The sequence below is a fragment of the Ictalurus punctatus genome, chromosome 7, assembly GCF_001660625.3.
Source record: "Ictalurus punctatus breed USDA103 chromosome 7, Coco_2.0, whole genome shotgun sequence".
NCBI lineage: Eukaryota > Metazoa > Chordata > Actinopteri > Siluriformes > Ictaluridae > Ictalurus > Ictalurus punctatus.
The window spans coordinates 11,700,459-11,719,418 of record NC_030422.2 but is presented as its reverse complement, the minus strand read 5'-3'; the positions used below and the strand labels follow the sequence as shown (position 1 = coordinate 11,719,418).

The 18,960-nt window shown below is 39.8% G+C and overlaps 1 protein-coding gene, 1 long non-coding RNA gene and 2 other non-coding genes across 4 annotated transcripts; all 4 read left to right on the top strand.

Moving 5' to 3' along the window:
* The first annotated feature begins 17 nt into the window (after positions 1-17).
* On the top strand, positions 18-2,590 carry LOC128632943 (uncharacterized). Its single transcript, XR_008396621.1, has 3 exons — positions 18-190; positions 626-708; positions 1,500-2,590. It is a non-coding gene; the product is annotated as an uncharacterized LOC128632943 (long non-coding RNA).
* Positions 411-543, top strand: LOC124628392 (small nucleolar RNA SNORA13). Its single transcript, XR_006982888.1, has one exon. It is a non-coding gene; the product is annotated as a small nucleolar RNA SNORA13 (small nucleolar RNA).
* LOC124628393 (small nucleolar RNA SNORA13) lies at positions 1,289-1,426 on the top strand. Its single transcript, XR_006982889.1, has one exon. It is a non-coding gene; the product is annotated as a small nucleolar RNA SNORA13 (small nucleolar RNA).
* A 1,022-nt stretch (positions 2,591-3,612) lies between the features above and the next one.
* Positions 3,613-16,363, top strand: dvl3a (dishevelled segment polarity protein 3a). Its single transcript, XM_017472632.2, has 15 exons — positions 3,613-4,750; positions 7,185-7,254; positions 9,478-9,596; positions 10,003-10,118; positions 11,234-11,378; positions 12,269-12,362; positions 12,454-12,523; positions 12,672-12,811; positions 12,898-12,974; positions 13,182-13,246; positions 13,512-13,661; positions 14,116-14,247; positions 14,363-14,530; positions 14,969-15,163; positions 15,607-16,363. Exons 1-15 carry the CDS (start codon positions 4,590-4,592, stop codon positions 15,891-15,893), a joined length of 1,989 nt encoding a protein of 662 aa, XP_017328121.1. The 5' UTR covers positions 3,613-4,589; the 3' UTR covers positions 15,894-16,363.
* Positions 16,364-18,960: the final 2,597 nt, after the last annotated feature.

Here is an 18,960-nt window from a genome sequence, read left to right as displayed (position 1 = left end):
ATATTTTCAATCTGGCGCTTTGACGGTCACCTCTTTTGTGTGTGTGTGTGTGTGTGTGTGTGGGAGGGGAAGTCCTTATAGTTTATGGAGCCCTCACTTCCGGTATCTAAAGCGTGTCCGCGTGGTGGAGATTGAAGAGTTGCGTGTGCTGCAGTGGTCTCATGGAGCAACGTGGGATAAAGAAAATGAGGTTTTTAAATCCATATTTTAACCTTTTTTTGTCTTCTGAGTCCTAATGGGTGTGTGAGCAGGTTTAGTTTTATATTCTGAATGTTTAGAAACGATTTAATTAAAATAAATCAGTTTAATTATTTAAACAAATAAAACGGACACAAATATGAAACAGTGCTCTTTCCCCTACTTTAAAATGCATGCTTTTTTATTTTCTTTTTAAAAAACTTCTTTGTTTTTGCCTTTATGTGTTGCCCGTTCATTTTGTTCTAGATGGATGTGGTGTCAAATAAGGCGCACAAAAACGCTTGGAACGGCTTCAAATTCACAAAATCCCACTGATTTCTGTGAAGTGCTGTGACAAGGACATCCTGAAAGGACTCTTGCACAAGAGGTTCATTCTGTATCACTGCTACGTTGATTAAACTATCATTTCTTGCCTTTTTTTATGCAGGTAGGATTTGAAAGCCTGATTATTCACACCATGAGGATGGCTGAGGTGCCTGAACATGCTGCGGATGCTCATGTTAAACACAGGTGAAAAGATATTATGTAAATGTATAATATTTACCATAAGTTACCACTGTAGAATCATTTAATCCCAGGATAAGACTTATTTTTGATAAGTTTCTCACCACAAATCATTTCCATAACTACAGGTGTAAGTCTCTGTGTACAAGCTTTGAAGAGGACAGTCTGGCTTTTTACCTTGTTAAATTGCATCTCTGGTCAAGTCATGTCAATCACTGTGTGTGCTTTTAGCTACTGCTTCCTTCAAACTTTTTTTGAAGGGGCAGAGTTATACAAGGTACATTAACCACATTACTAAACCTCCAACTTCCATGATCCCTTCACTTTGCTCACATTGTCGAGCGATAAAGAATGCATGCTGCTCGTACTGAGTTTCTCAATCGGGTGCGATGCTGTTTTTAAAAAAAAAAAAAAAAAAAAAAAAAGCAACAAATCCAGATGCTCATCTCGAATGATTTTTCTGCCTGAGCCTTTAGAGCATGTGGTCTGAATAATTTGTCTTTAGCGAGTTATTTGTATCATGTAGCTGCTTCCATTTCTCATCAGAAGTCAGCAAGATGTCTGGATGACTGTGTAGTTTCAGTCTGGCCTTGGTGTTGCTCGTTCGTTCCTGTCTGTGACGAACGTGGTGTCAGAAAAGGCGCACAGTAAATCTTTTCACGGTGCAGAGTAAAGGCAGGACATCTCACTGAGTCCTGACTCTTCTGCCTCGAGAAGAACACTCGGGTATTTAAACCCCTAGATCCGGCTTTGTGAGCCACAACGCTAGTGTTGAATATTTCTCTCTCTCGTTGCAGGTGGATGATGAAGAGCGGATGGAAGCGACTGCTGCGTTCGAACACCATTTACATTCACATTTAATGACTTTAGCAGAGCATTTTATTTGATTATGGGTGAAGTATAGGTTTGCTCACACAGTACAAAAATAAAATGAACTCTAAAGAGGAGGAAAAATGGAAAGATTTTGTACAAAAATGTAAAATTCATTTGAATTTCATATTTACAGTCCATTTGTAATTTTTAAAATATAAAAAAAAAAGTGTACTGTGACTCACTATCATATTAGATGGTCATATCGCCCAGCCTCGCTCTCGGGATTCCGGTTAATAGTACGCACTTCTGTAGGAACAATGTTAGCAAAAGTAACACGAGGACCTGAAGCTGTTTTTAAAAATGATTAAGTCTTTATTGGTTCAGAAATAATCATGTGAAGCTGGGTTTACTCTGTATGATTTTGCCGGTTTTAAAAAAAATCGCACGTTGTCAATTATTTGGTCGTGAGCTGAGCTCTGTGACTAACACAGCGTAATGCATTCAAGTTGTGTGAAATGTGTCCAATGTGTGAGCGGTTTCTAATTTCAATCTTTAGAATGAGCGCTCATGCTATAACTCTAGACTAAAATCCAACAATAGGAGGACGGCAAACTCATGGCACAGCTATGAATACAGTCACGGCGATAGAGAAAATCATAACATGCTAACGGACATTGTAATGGCCTTATTAACTCATGCTCATGTCATGTTTGTGAGTAGGTTTTCTGCACAGGATGATTTCTGGGAGGTTGGTGACGTAAGAACGTGGTAATTTTCTTTAATCGCAGGTCTGCCGTTAGAAGATCTTCATTAGAAGATCCACAAAAATGTTATAGAACTCAGCCCAGATTTTATTGGAATCTTGTACAGTTATCTTGTGAAGGAGGATGATGACTGTAGAGCGCTGGAGTCACACCATCTGAAACCGACTTTATAACGTTTGAAACACTGTCCGGTTTGGTTTTTACTATGCATGTGAGTTTTATCTCTTCTATGTCACTTATGTGTTAACTTTGAATGTTTTTTTTTCTTTTCGCCTCCCCTGTGATTTCAAATAAAGCTTGCTCTTCCAGTGCTCTGTGTGTGGTTTCATTGTATTTTGAGTTTGAAGGAGAGAGAAAATGTATATGTGACTGGCTGATTATTCATTTAAAAAGCACAAATCAAAATTTCCTTAAGCATTTCCACAGGATTATAAGACAGGAACCGCAGTAAGAGCTGCTGTATAAATTCAGAAGGTTGGAATTACACTTAAAAATAAAATTCTGAAATACAACATGTAGAAAGATGCATAGAATAGCTTGGTAGAAAATGACAAGCTTTATATTTGCGAATTGAGTTTTATGAAACAGATAATGTATGTAACTGCTGATGGAAATGTGCTTTATTCAGCTAGCTTGTTGGTGTGCTAGTTAGTTAGCATGTTAGTGATTTTGTAGATTCATTTCGCGCTTCTTAAAGGTGTCCATTTCTAACACTTAATCACCAAAATCCCCCTCATTCTTTTCAGCTATACGCATTTTTAAAACAATTTCTCTTGTTTGTGACTTTAATTAATAGAAACGTCAAAGCACAAAACTCCGCACCACATTTCATACTGGAATTCAAATTCGAGTGGAAACGGAAGTGCTTCGTTTATCGGTGGGGATTTTTTTTACTTCCGGTGTCAGAAAAAAAGCATAAAAAAGGTTTTGAGGTGGCTTCATATATCTAATGAATAATTTTATCAATAAGTATAGAAAATTAGATAGCGAATAAATGTAATATTTATTCCCCCCATAGTTATTGTATGTAGTGGTTTTTAGGCTGCTTATAGTTCTTATGAAACGCTGATTTATGTGTTTATACAGATTTTCCTTTCTTTATTTGCTCATTTTTACCGTCTGTAACAATTACGTGTTGTTACAGCAGAAATGTTGGTACAATATATTCTAAAATACAGAACAGTTCGTTAATTAAGTTTACTGTCTTCATCTTTAGATATTAAGTACGTTAAACAGTAGTTTTTGACCAATCTTATTGTGAAACAATATTTTTTTAACATGTGACGTCATAATAACGCCATAAATGTGATCGTCTTCGTTTTGTTATTTACCAACGTGTTTAATTAGTGTTTAATCAGTGATGCGAAATTGATTAGGGAAAGATTAAATTTGAGTATCATTGCGAAGAATTTTGCAGCAATAAATACAGAGTTGTGATAAGATTAAAATCAGATTTAGGCTTTCTTGTGATTTTATCAGTACACGGATATGTCTATTAGGGAAAGCCAGTACAGAGAAGTCTGAGAAGTCAGGAAGCAAAGGGCAATAAGGTGATAAAGTGGCTGAGGAAGGTGAGGAGCATCAGGTTGAACATTGGAATAACAAATACAACATGAAGAAATTAAGCACGTATTTTTTTACGCTCACTGGTTCCTGACTTTTCGGACACGTTCTTATCAAATAAAAGATTGACATGCCTACAAATACAAACAAATGTAAGAAGAAATAATAATAATAATAATGTGGAAATAGAGGGTTGCTAGCTACTCCATCAGTCTGTATTGTTAGTATGTAGAAACTTGTATTTATACAAATGTATGATTACTGTGAGGCTACATTTGTTTTGTGTGCGTTTGTGTACTATGTGCACAATGAGCACTTTCGCCCCTGACCGCCAGAGGGCACATATCAGGCTTTTCCGCTTCTCCACTCCGATCAATCAAAGCAATAGAAAACCAGGAGCGAGCTTTAGTGCTGGTGGAGGAAAGAGAGAGAAAACAAAAAAACAAAACAAACAAACAAACTCAACACGGGCTTTCCGAACGACTTTGAACTCGTATAAGTCGTGTATATTTGTGATTAAGTGGTAAGACAGAGGAGATGGAAGAGCAGAGGAGGACTGGGGTTTGGGGGTAGTTCGGCTTTTGCGCGTTGGAAGGTTTCCTGGCAACTCCCGGGGAAGAAAGGAAGAAAGAAAAGGAAAAGTCGGGTGTTGTTGTTGTTTTTTTCCAGGAAGAGAAGAAAAAGCAGCCCTGGGTGTTGGAGGGGCACTGATGCCCACCGTGTCCTCTCTCTCCCCGGCTCTCTGCCATGGGGGAAACTAAAGTGATCTACCATCTGGACGAACAGGAGACTCCTTACCTGGTGAAGATCTCCGTCCCCGCTCACTTGGTCACCCTCTCCGACCTGAAAAATGCCCTCAAAAAACCCAACTACAAGTTTTTCTTCAAGTCCATGGACGACGACTTTGGGTGAGGGTGAATTATTATTATTATTATTATTATTATTATTATTATTGTGTGTGTGTTTTTTTTTTTAGATGTTTCTTCCAGCTTTTCTTTGGGTTTTCTCTTTGATGTGAAACTTGAACAGTTTCTTTCTTGGCTTGTGTATTTGTAGCGCGCGGCGACTTTTATGGTCTTCAGCTGCTTTCAGGCGTAAAACAGGTTCAGAGCTGGGGTTTATCCTCCATGTTTACTCTCTCGGGTGCGAGTTCACATTTAAAACATCTTCAACATCGACTCTGAGACGGTTAAAGTCATTTAAAGCAGTCTTTGAGCATAATAAACAAAGTCGGGGGGGGGGGGGGATTGTATTAGTCTGCTTTGCTGTGTGTGACGGAGAGTTGCTCAGCGTGACTACACAAAAATGTGCTAAATTTATGACGTAAGACTTTTCCAGGAGCTGAATAATTTGGATGACTTCATGAAATATAGGGTTTTAGGCACTTTTCTTTCTTTCTTTTTCTTTTTTTGGGTTTTTATTATTTTTTTTGCGAGTGTGTGGTCCGTTGAATGCGTTCTTTTGTGACCTGCGCATGCGCAGTGCAGACGCCATCTGTGGCCCCCACGGTGACGCAGGGTTTGAACGATACACCGTAACATTTGACACACGCCATGTCGATACATATCAGTAATATTGTAAATAAGAATCAAGAATACGATTTCTCTAACAAAATTCGACCTTGTTTTGTGTGTTTACAAACTGAATTTAGTCCGAAAAAAAGAAAAAAACCTGAATGTTTTTGGACATCAAATGGGGCTAACGTTAGCTACAGCGAAAACCATCTGGCTGGATATCTTAAAAAGCATTTTTAGCGCTAAACGTTGCTCTAAAACCTGCAGCGACTTGAAGTTAATCCTGAATACTAGATCGAGGCTAAATTCTGCAAATTACAGCCGCTGTATAAATTCCAACAGCTAAATGTAAATGAAACAAAATAATATTCTTTTAAATTCCTTAGCGATACAGCACGTATATAGACTGACGATTATCGTTACACATGTATCAGTGACACTTTTCTTTCAGGTATCAAGAAGGTGTACTGAAGTGTCAAAGTGTAGGTTATATAATAGATATATTAGATATATATAGATATTTTTTCCTGAATGTCTTTTTCTGTTGTTGGCAAAATAACTTGTAGCGCTTAAACTCTGGTCCGCTAACATGTAATGTTTTTCCTGGTTGCATTAGTACATCTGACAATGAGTCGTTGGTCACAAAAAAACCGTGATTGGCTGCCAGTTATGGCGGCGTCGTCATTTGTGCTGACGTCAGGTAGTGCTAGCTAAGCACTAGCTAAAGTTAAATGATACAGGTGGTGTAGTTTCAGTATCAGCTCGATGATATCAATATCATCTCAATTGTAAAACACTACACATTTGTTGTTAATCGGTGTAAAAAGTAAATCGTCCGTCTTAACTGTCCTTCTTAAAATGCGTAAACAATGTTTTATAAATACTGTTAGAAAATTTCAACCATTATGAAACACATGATTTTTAAATCTTGTAACGATTCCTGTTAAGCCAAGCAACAAAAACTATACGTCTCCAGGGGGGCGCAAACTTTTGCGATCGAGTTGTATTCGCACCAGCACCCGTACAGCCACCTGTTTTGAGTAAATTTCATTGGGGGTGCAAAAGTTTGTGCCCCTCTAACGAATATACAGGACGATTAGTTCAGATTCTACGCGATGTTAATCGTTCTAAATAAACCCGAAACTGTTCCAAAATTTGCACCCCCTTTCTGAATGTGATGGGAATGTCCTTTAATAATTTGTATATCCATATACGTCATGGACTGTCCACGTGTTATTTGTTTTCGTGTTAAATTTTTTGTGAATTTTTATTTACTTTGAAGAAGAATTGAGAACACGAGTTTGGTTTTTACGTTTCGTACATAAACGCAGGCTATAATAATGTCAGCACTAAGGGAGTGTTTACAAGTTTGCAGGAACAAAAGTATTTTCTCTCAAAAACACGGGCCAAAAATGATTGACGTCCCTTTGGAAATATTTTAAATTAATGCGGAAAAAAAACAAAAACCACACGTCCTGTTTTTTAACACAGATGGTGTTTTTTTGTAGTTTTTTTTTTGTGTGCATTTTTTTAATGAAGGTTCTGCATCAGTGATCAGGAGGTTATTAGTTCAAATCCCAGCCCTGCTGGTGGTCCTTTGAGTGTGTGTGTGTGTTGGGGGAACCCTTTAAAACTGCTTGAACCGCTCGCCTCTGCTTTCATCTCGGACCTCGTCGTATTTATTTATTCTAATATATTCCCGGCGTTTTCCTTGCGGGATTAAAGCCGCGCTCCGCTGCTGTTTGATTGATCTCAGAGCAGCGACAATTTGTGATGATGTGTCCATAATTCTTATTCTTTTTATTCTTTTTTTTTTTTCTTCCTGTAGGGTGGTCAAGGAGGAAATCACGGATGACAACGCCAAACTGCCCTGTTACAACGGCCGTGTGGTGTGCTGGGTGAGCGTACACACACACACGCGCTCGCTCGCTCGCTCGCTCAGCATCATTTCTGATCCTCTTTGCATAATGAAGCAGAGGATTAATGAATAATACACTGCTGAGTGTTTGTGTGTGAGATATAACCCAGAAAAGATTCACCACTTAGGGTATTAACATTCCAATTCAGTTCATTTCTCACATTGTTGTGTTTATGTTTTTTTATTTACCATAAAAAACCCAACAAAACCTATTTCATGCTTCACGGAGAAATTCGGTTCACATAACAGGAAGCATGGGACACGGGGACAGCGGCTTTAACCTCAGCTCGTGTTTTAGGAAAGAAATAATTAAAAAAAGCAATCCAGCAGCTGGCTCTGTTTGGAAGTGAAGTATTTTTCCATAATATTCCTTTGTTTTTTTTGTTTTTTTCCTTTCCCCCAAAGAATTTTCCACAACAAATGTGATTTCCTGAAAGCACGAGCCTCTGCTCAATACCCAGCTCACACAAATAACACACGCTCTTCTGTGTAAAAGATGGATTTGTTGGTGATGTGGAGTTTATTTCATAGCCTAAAAAAAGCCAAACAAAATAATGAATAATAACGTTTAAATCAGAATTTCAGTTTAGCCTGCGAATCTTCATTTCACTGCGTCACATGCTTCACGTTTATGTGAAGTGCTCTCCTGAATTATCGGTACATAAAAAATGACCACATACAATCAGTCCCATTCGAAAAGAGTGGAACAGCAAGGTCGGTCCTTTGTGTTTTTGCTATACGCTCAAGATGTTTGGGTTTGAGATCAGGAGATGAATACGAGACGATGGGATCAGGATTTACAGCTTTCATTTCCTCGTATTTACGTCTAGACGTGTTACTTGAGACATGAACATGGCACCTTTTTGTCTGAACCCATCCATTTTTCAAGTGATCCAAAATATTGTAACATCACAGTAATGACAGGTGTGTCCTGTTAAATGGAGTGTTTAAAGTGTTAGCTCTGAACGTCTAGGCTTGGTTTGAGGCCTGGGTTTCACCTGTGAAGACTGAATTCGTGTTGAAAAGGATAAACCAACATGACATTTTGATGCTGAGAAAAGAGTGGATTTTTTTCTAGCCTGAGTTTTGATATTTATTATTTTCATGCAGTAAGTTTGATGACTATTTCCTAAACACACACACACTTTAATGAAACCCCACACCAGCTGGAATTCCCTCCAGATGTGGAAACAACCACACGCGTCGGGACTATAAGAAGTTTCGTCTACTGTAGTCACTACGGCTTCAACTTCCTCGAACCGTGTTTACGGCATCTTGCTAACACTTCGGATTAGCCGTAAAAGTTTAACAATGCTATCAGTGTTTTCATATGACTGAAATCTCCTGGTGTTTTATTGCAATGTTTATGGCGATATCACAATGATTGGATTTGTAAAATTATACGGAAATCTTCCAGTGAACAGAATAACGGCGTGTAATTGCATTTCTAGATTAGAAATTTTTATATGTCATATAACTGTGAAGACTGTTACTAGCACAATAAATAAATAGAAACAAGGGTAAAACACTGGTAATAGTTTCGCTTGTAGCAAAAGTATTGGCACCTCAAATAACTGCTAGCACGGTCATCCTCGGTTTTAAACAACACGTGTTTTGAGAGTCTGCTTTTGACCGTGTCCTGTTTCCCTGAGGTATAAATATGACATGGCGCATGTGAAAAATCCCATTTTCTTCCTTGGATGTTGACCTGCAGTCGGAAATAACCTTGAACACGGTTAGTCATTGTGGAACGTTTTTCAACATCTGGAAACTCTTCAAAATGTACAAAAGTTCGTTGGAATTTGATTTGTAAAAACCTGAAAAGTCAAGTTTTTAGAATCGCGCATGTGCAAGAAGCTCCTCCCGAGATACAGTTCAGAAAAAAGCAGCTCCAGAAATTCAACAGATGAAACCACAAATGATTTTTGATTGTTGGTCGTGAACGGTAGTCCCCGTAGTCGCTGTAAAATATTTAGGTAGATCAGTGAGGCTTTGATGACTTCATGAATTTCATCTCAGAACCTTGTTGCCTCTGCAAGGTGTTTAGGATCTGATTATAGATTGGTCTTATTACTTTAAAATATGGTAGGTGGGGGTGGGGGAGTGGAGGGTGGGGGGTTAGTTGCTGCAATTATGATAATGTCATATTATTTCACAAGTCTCATCCATAACCTTGCATGTGTGTTATTTCTCCCATGTAAAGTTGGTGTCCGCTGATGGTTCGCACTCGGACGGCTGCTCAGTGGCAGAGAGTCAGTCGGAGCGTCTGCCGTCAGGGGAGAGATCTCAGGGCATTGGTGACTCCAGACCGCCATCGTTTCAGTGCGTATCAGCACACTCACTACGCAAATGCTGCTTAAAGGAGCAGTTCAGTAAATAACGACCAGGTGTAAAACAGAGACACTGTGGATGAGTCTCAGAGTCTCGTCCGTGTCGTCAAGACACCGTCACTAACCCTAAAGATCTGTACTGTAAGGTACTTGAGGGGAAAATAGAACAAATGCAATCCATAGTGTTTTCTTGTACCATTTTTAAACAGCCTGTCTGACGGACAGGGTTATGGGATATGTAGTAAGGACGACGATAGGTGTACATGTATTTGACACACTTATGAATTATTATTTTTTTGCTGAACTGTTCCTTAAAGCTTTAAAAGCCACAAAAAAAGGATGAGTAAGTGAAAATAGCCCTTTTTTTTTGGTTTTGTTTTTTTGTTGCACGCACTCAGTCCTAAAGCTGCAGGCAGCCGACACGGTGTGGACGATGAGACAGAGACAGATTCAGTGGTTTCTCACAGGAGGGAAAGAGACAGGCCACGCCGGAAACACTCGCATGATCATTCAGGTACGAACTTTCCCGAATCTTACAGCTCTGCATTTAAGAAGCTCTACCGTAAGTAGGCGTTTGACCAATCAGATGGCGAGCTGCAGTTAAGTGAGAAAAACACAACATGGCGGACAAAATGGTGGTGAAAAGCGAGTCTTGTTGGTGCAGGAATATGGTACGAGTGTTGTCATGGTTACAGAAGTCGCGTGAGTCATGTTTTTTTTTTGCTTTTTTCACCCATATCAGCACAAAAAGTGTTAAAGACTTAAAAAGCAAGTGTGAATGCAGCCTTGGACGGGCCACCATTTTGCTGAAACTGTTGTTTATCCTGGTTGTCATTACATCCTACAGTACTGTAATGTAAATCTCTGTCATTTAAATGTCATTAGAGGTGTCCTGCCAACCAATCAGAAACAATGAGTTTTCTGCACTTAACTTCCCCTTGCAGGCACAATTTGACTTTCTGTATTTTAATAAAAACAGGCTGAAGCGTGAAAAAATGGTCTCACACACACACACACACACACACACACGCAGCTGTATCAGAGCTACGAAAGCATCGAGAGAGAGAGAGTGAGTGTTTTTGTGTGTGTGTGTGTGTGTGTGTGTGTGTGTGTGTGTGTGTGTGTGTGTGTTGATGCTAACCATGCTAACTTGAGCCGGAGATTCACATTCCACCTGTTTATTGAGTTAGTCCTGGTTAAGATAACATCACTGATGCATTGTGGGATTGAGGCTGAGGAATGCGATCACTCCATGTCTCCTAAGCGGAAAATCTGTTTTTCTGGGATGTTCGAAGTTGAAAATAAAACTCATTTGTGTGCGTAGCATGAGTGTGTAAAGTGGTAAAGTTAATCATGAATAAAATTGGTGTTTTATCTAACAACGAAATGACATTTTTATTTGAAGCGTTTTCTAATCTTTCAGGATATTAGCTATGGTGACGGATTTATGTAAATGACTCCTCTCCTGATTGGCTGACTTCTGCGCATGTGTTTTACAGTTTAATGCATCTGGTGTTTTTACGAAATGTTTTTTATAGGCATTCCAAAATAGTACAGACATGGCCTGTGAAATCCGTAATAAATTGGTGGTTGTTATTGAATTTTTGTGCGCGTTGCTGCCCCCTGTAGGTGCGAGGATGAACGGTTACTCCCGTGTGGGCAGAGGGATGGAGCTCGGAGGCTACGACGTCTGTGACAGTCGCTCTTCCCTCATGAGCAGTGAGCTAGAGTCCAGCAGCTGCTTCGACTCTGATGACGACGGATCCACCAGCCGGTGAGAAACTTCACTCCCTGATTCAATTTCTTTTCCACTTCCTGCTTCATTTCCTCCATTATTTTTTATTTTATAATTTTTTTTTTTTTGCTTTTTTCCTGCTTCACTATATGCCTTACTTCTTGCTTCATTTCCCGCTTCAGATGATGCTTTTCTGCTTCACCTCTTGGTTTAGTTCCTGCTTTACTCTTTTTTTACTTTGTATTTGACTTCCTGCTTCACTACTTGCTTCAATTTCTTTACCACTTCCTGCTTCATTTCCTCATTAACATTCTATTTCGCTTTATACCTTACTTCCTGCTTCACTATATGCCTTACTTCCTGCTTCACTATATGCCTTACTAACTGCTTCACTTCCTGCTTCACATGATGCTTTACTGCTTCACCTCTTGGTTTACTTCCTGCTTTGCTCTTTTACTTTGTATTTCACTTTCTGCTTCACTACTTGCTTCAATTTCTTTCCTACTCCATGTTTCACATACTGGTCACGTCCTGTTTCACATCTTGCTTAACTGTGTGTCACGTCTTGCGTCCTTGTCTTCTTGCTTTAATTCCTTTTTGGCTTCTTGCTTCACTTCCTGCTTTTCTAATTCACTTCATCTCTAGCTTTACTTTGTGTGTCACTTCCTGTTTTACTGCTTCATTTCCTGCTTCACTTCCCTCTTCAGTGAGATGGTGGAACTCTGGTCCCAGTCCATAAACCTGGGCAAAATGTCTTTAAAAGGGTTTTAGGTCTTAGGAGGACTGAAATGTGTATAATAACAAAAAAATCTTTTGGCACCTGAGATCACGTGCTCCTGCGTGTAGGTTAGTTTTAATCTAGGTCTAATCTCAGTAGGGAATGATGTCATGTTTATATTGTTGATGTGGATGGGTTTTTTTCCTCAAAGTTTCAGCAGCGTGACTGAACAGAGTGGCTCATCACGCATGATGAGACGACACCGGCGCCGGAGACGGAAACCTAAACCCCATCACATGGAGAGGGTGAGACAGAGGAGAAAATTATTCACATGAATATAACAAAGGGGAGGAGCAGCAAAATAATTTCCCTTATTTCTCTTTGTTGCTGTTTTAGTCGTCGTCTTTCAGCAGCATCACCGACTCCACCATGTCCCTGAATATCATCACAGTCACGTTAAACATGGGTGAGTCTCTCATTTTTATCCTGAAACTTCTCATCACACCATAGGAACTTTTACAGCCTGTGCCCCTCCCCCTACATTAGTAGGGGGCGCTAACCTGACGTTACAGTTTTTATGGAGAAAGGTTTCACAGTCTTTATGATTATTTTAGAAAAGTATAACTTCCTGGGCATCAGCATCGTGGGCCAGAGTAACGAGCGAGGTGACGGTGGCATCTACATCGGCTCCATCATGAAGGGCGGAGCTGTAGCAGCTGACGGTCGGATCGAGCCCGGTGACATGCTGCTGCAGGTGAGGGGGCGGGGCTTAGGCTTGCCTGTGTGATGTGGTGGGTGGAGCTTTAAATTCCACTTTTTTTTCTCCTTTTTTTGCTTCAGGTAAACGATATAAACTTTGAGAACATGTGCAATGACGATGCGGTGAGGGTCCTGAGGGACATCGTGCATAAACCTGGGTGAGTTTGGTGTGTGTGTGTGTGTGTGTGCGTGTGTGTTTGCAGACCTGTCTTTCTGACGGTGGCCAAGTGGAAATTTGGGTTTTCTAACATTTTGTCTCTGAGTTGTGAAACGTGTCTGTATTTGCTCTCTGTGTGTGTGTGTGTGTGTGTGTGTGTGTGTGTGTGTGTGTGTGTGTGTGTGTGTGTGTGTGTTTGTGTTTGCAGACCTGTCTCTCTGACAGTGGCCAAGTGCTGGGATCCAAACCCTAACAACTGCTTCACTCCCAGGAGTGAGTGTTTATATTCTCTCACACACACACATTCACCACACACAGACACACTCATCTGGACATTCCTCAACATCACACCCACATAAACACACTTGCATAAGCCTGGACACAATGTCTGTTTGCTCTGAGATTATGTTAAATTGGTCGTGGAAGCCTAGCTGGACATCGTCTCCAAGGTCTTTCCTTGCAGCTTTGGAATGTACCATTAGTTTGTTGTAGGTGCCCCCACGACATAATCTTCCTCTCTCTCCCCCAACACCCCCAGGCGAGCCCATTCGTCCGATCGACCCTGCAGCCTGGGTGTCTCACACGGCGGCCATGACTGGGATCTACCCTCCCTATGGCATGAGCCCCTCTATGAGCACAGTGACCTCCACCAGCTCCTCCATCTCCAGCTCCATCCCCGAGACAGAGCGTAAGAGATAACGACAAACTTTATTTACTCAATAATAAGCAACAACTCTTGAGGCCACCACTAGGGGCACAGGGCAGCAATTTTAGAGACACAGCTAACGTTCTAGAGTGTAAGAAATGATGGTATCGGTAGTTTAGTAACTGTTATCTCACTTACGGTAGAGCCGAGTTAGTGTTGCGATAAATTTGAGTTATTATGGAGATGAAGTTGAGTTAATGTTACGTTAGAGCCGAGTTAGTGTTGAGATAAAGTTGAGTTAGTGTTTCGTTAGAGCTGAGTGTGTTTCAGTAGTGTGGAATGTGTTTGGTTTCTCACAGCTCCATATTTTCCTGCAGAAGGGAAAATGTTCCTGCTGAATAAATATCACAGGTTTTGCTTTGGACTGATTTTTGTTGCTTTCATTGGACGGCGTTTGCAGTTCAGACTTTTTCAATCTTCATTTTTTCCCCTTCAGGGTTTGATGACTACCACCTGTCAGTCCATAGCGACATGGCAACTGTTGCCAAGGCGATGGCCTGTCCTGACTCGGGGTTAGAGGTTCGAGACAGGATGTGGCTGAAGATCACTATAGCCAACGCCTTCATCGGTACATTTACTGTGTGTGTGTGTGTGTGTGTGTGTGTGTGTGTGTGTGTGTGACCTGTGTCTTAAATACAAGATTATTTTGGATCTGCTTTCTGAATGGTGTGTGTGTGTTTCAGGTTCAGATGTGGTCGACTGGCTCTTCCATCACGTTGAGGGTTTTGCAGACAGAAGGGAAGCTCGGAAATACGCCAGTAACCTTCTGAAGGCCGGCTTCATCCGCCATACCGTCAACAAGATCACCTTCTCTGAGCAGTGCTACTACGTGTTCGGGGATTTATCCGGCAGTGAGTCTCTAAGCATGCTCAGTCCGTTAATAGAAATACACGCACGCTGTTCCATTCGGAGTGGTGAAAAATCTTATGCTGGATCAGTGTTTGATGCTGAAAATGAAATTACAGCGTGCTAAATTCATGGAAGCATTATTCTTTGTTTCAAAAGGTAATAATAATGAAACATGGAACCTTTTTATAAACAGTATTTAAAATGCAGGTCAGTGGAATTTAGGGAGTCAAAGGCAAAACAAATAGTCACATAGTAATGGAATAAATTAATTAAATCATAATTAACATGCAGTTAATATACTAATGCTTTCAATATAATTAGCTCTGTTTATAGAGGTGGTCACATGAATTCCTGTCTTCTTCCATCATTTTCTTTTTTGTGTGGTTCTTGCACACGACACTGTGATTGTAAAGACGTTCCCATGGGCTGTGTGGTTGCAGATATGGCGCACTTGTCCCTGCAGGAGCACGACGGTTCAAGCGGAGCGTCCGATCAGGACACGCTCGCTCCTCTGCTCCACCCGGCCGAGGCTCCGTGGCCCAGTTTCCCCTATCAGTACCCGCCCTCTCTGCACGACGCACCTCACCATCACGCCGAGCCGGGCGGAGGGAGCGCCGGGAGCCATCACAGCGAGGGTAACAGTGTCATCTCCACATCCTCTAAAGCTTTCCTTGGCTGAAAAAGCTGTCGACGAATTTCCTTTAATTGATTATTGTGTTTTTTTTAATGATTTAAAAAAAAAAAAAAACATCCATATTACTCTCTAGAGCATGTAGTATAAACTGTTCCTGTTAGCATTAAGTGTTAATAAAAATGCATATATTTATATATACACACACAGCTGATTCGAAATGTATTGGCACCCTTAGAGAATGGACAGAAATGACGTTTTGTAAATTAAACACTCCACACCATCATTTAAAATGTTCCACTGGAAGGAAAAAAAAAAACAAAAAAAAAAACGCAGTGTGAAATTAAAGAATCCCCCCCCCCATCATCATTACTAAGTTTTGGGAGTGTTCACTACATGCTTGTTTTAAATCCTGACCATGTACCGGTGTGTTCTGTCCCGATTTAGGAAGCAGCAGTTCGAACTGCAGCTGGAGCAGGACTGAGGGAAAGACGACGACAGCAGTGGCAGCGGTGTTGGGGATGAATGACGTAGCTGATGCCCCGGAGTTCGACTTGCGTAGGGAGCGAGCGCCGAGCGAGGGAAGCATCCGCAGCTCACGCTCTCATTCACACACTCACTCCTACAGCGGCGTGTCTGGGCCACGTCACCTCGTCCATGTGCCCCCTGAACTCTCGGGCTCGCGCCGCTCCTGCCTCACCACCAACGGAGAGCTGTTCGTCGACATCATGTGACCACGCCTGGATTGCAAACTACATTAAGACCATGTTTTCGTTGTTTTTTTTGTTTCTTTGTTTTTTAAGACTTTCATTTAAAATAACAGTAGAGTATCAACTGTAACACGTAGCCCTAAAACGTGAAAACTATGATCATTTTTTACAAATTAAAATGAATGGAGATAACAGTAGAATACCAAACCCATCTTTTTTTAAAGACATAGGGAGTAGGCACGTGCCGATAATCGCTTGTACGATATATCATGATGCTGAAATTTCTAAATATCGCCACTCTTTTGTGTTTTATGCGAGTGCCTAAATATGCAGGGTTTCCAGATGTCTTGAGAAATTTCAGTCCATGTGAGCGGTATTATTTGAGCAAAACAGAGTAAAGGAATACAACAGACCTTTAATGTGTATTGTTAATTTTTTAATCAGATTTAGAGATGTGATTTGGCTGCGATGGTTAAATAAATGTCCTCTAATTAGGCATGTGTCGATAATCAATCAAGTTATTTGATATGGACTTTAAAATCTGGTCAGCGAGAGACCGAATTACATCCCTCATCCAGAAATCATGTACAAAATGTTCAAAACCAAATTTACCTGCAATGAAGCCACACATCTAAATCATCAGTAGCACCGTGTGGGTATACACAACTTCAGAAAATAGCAGAATATATCAGTATTAAAAATCCAAACCACTCTAGGCCACACTCCCAACCTGCACAATGTTAAACTGTTAGCTATATGTGCTGTTAAACTGTTGGATACAAAAGCCTTGTAATTTAGAGGGTAAACGGTACATTTTCATTCAAATTAGAGAACATTGGTGGACATAATCGTAAGTCAAGTCATTTAAAAGAAAAGTTAGTATGTGTTGTAATTTTTTGGAAACAAGTGCAGATTTAACACTGGTTATCATCTTCATCATTAGGGGTCCAAGCACCACAAGTGCATCGTGATGATCATCAGCACATGCCTACTCATGATTTCACCTGGTTGTAGTGTTTTTGGAAGGTTTTTAGCTTCTTTCTTTTCTTATACATAAATCAGTAGAGTTTCTTCTCCAGATATTTCACTTGCAAAGCCAGGAATATATTTTTCACGGTTTGTCAGCATTCATATGCCGGGAGATTTTCTTTTTTTGGGGGCAGGGGGGATTCACAGCAGAGTTTTTGCTTTTATTTATGAATATAGTTTTATTACACCAGTGTGTCTGTGTGGGCATTCAAGAGAGAGATCCAGCTATTGAGGACTTTCTAAAGATCTGTAGAATGATGGCAAGTCTATGTTACGCCCTACTGCGGGTGCATGAGCATCTTGGCTGTGTTCTCATTGCCTAGTAGGAAAGGTAGGGTGCTTCTTTTCTTCACGCAGTGTAAATGTTCTTGAAGTGTGTCGAGATGTTTTTGGGAGTGGGGGTGGGTGGATGCTGTATGAGAAAGGAGCCATGTCATTTTGACCGTAATCTTGGGAATTAGCTACTACAACTAGCATGGGTGAAAAAATTTGGTTAAGAGCTAATAAATTTGTTTTAACAAAAAATGTGTGCACCTTTTGATTCGCTTCTAAATTATTTGCTTTTTCTAAATACTATTTCTCAAACGTACTTTGTTTGAGCCATGTTGAAATTATCAGGGTTGTTCTATTACTTGATTACTACTATTATTACTAGTTGGAGGCAGGGTAATGATGCAAATACCAGCTCTTTTCTGTGAGTCAAATTAGTTGAGTCGGTTCACCAGTGAGTCAAATAGTGTCCCAAGATACACGTTATTTTCCGTTTTTTTATTCCTGAACCACATTGACCCAGATGTTATTTGCCATAACTATGGCTGTAATTGCTTAATGAAATGAATATTAATCTACTTTACATTTATATCTACAAGCCAAGAAACTAATTAATGAAAGAAATAAAAAAAATCCTCATATAGTTGAGTCGACTCTCAGAGATCCGCTTAAAAGAGCCGACTCGTTCACAAACGAGACGTCAACAAGAATTTACAAAGAATTTGACTCTGGCAACAACAAATATATATTTTTTTACTTTTCAAATATAGTAGGACACAACAGCTGACATAGCATCAATTACCATCCATTCCTGATAGCAAATTATCAGGCTAGCTAGTCATGCAATGCCACAGTTACACACTCATTTATGTCACAAACTAACGAGTTTTGAAAATAAATCAACAAGGGAGTCTTAAAAACAGAACTTTTTTTCTGTTTTTTTTTTTTCTGTTTCCAATGCTAAACTGGAGGTGTAAACTTGTATTAATTATTAGCTACATTAGCCTCGTAACTAAGTAGAAAACTAGCAAAACATTTTTTTTTGGCTAATTGACTTCATCTGAGGTAAGTGGAACGTTGTGTTAGACATTATTTTGGGTAGGATGTTTTGTCATCATAATCATCATCATAATAATACATTAAAAAAGAATGCACAGAAAAATTGAAACGGTTTTAATTACTATACTCATATATGGCAACGTATGTGTAAACCCGGTAAATTTTTGCGATGTTTGAAAGAGTATCTGTCTATCTGTAGATTTCTTTTGCTATTACCATCGTGTTTAATGAACATTTTAATGCTTTTTTTTAAAGTCACTAATATATTTGCTTTTAGCAAGTACAATATAGCGACATCAATGTAATTTTTCATTGACATTATAATAAAATATATCAATTAATTAATCCCATTTCTACACATCTGATCTGCCAATAAGTGACTGAAATAAAACTTTTTGACTATGGTTTTCTCAATGTGCTTCCATGTACTTCTCTGTGTAGCCACATGAGGGCGATATTGTACAATTCTATTAAATTAATCAAACTGGACATATATCGTGGACGGTTCCACGATATAATTTTGATATCGTGATAAGTTACGTCACAATGCACTTTTCTGAAGTGTTGTGGGTATCCTGTTATATTTTCTATCTAAAAAATAAATTAAATAAAAGTAAGTTTAATTACAAACTGACTGGGAGCAGCTGCTGGTGTTTAAATGTATTTAATCTTGAACGTTATGAAGGACAGCAGATAGGAGCCAATAAACGTTGAACAGACTCACACGGAACAC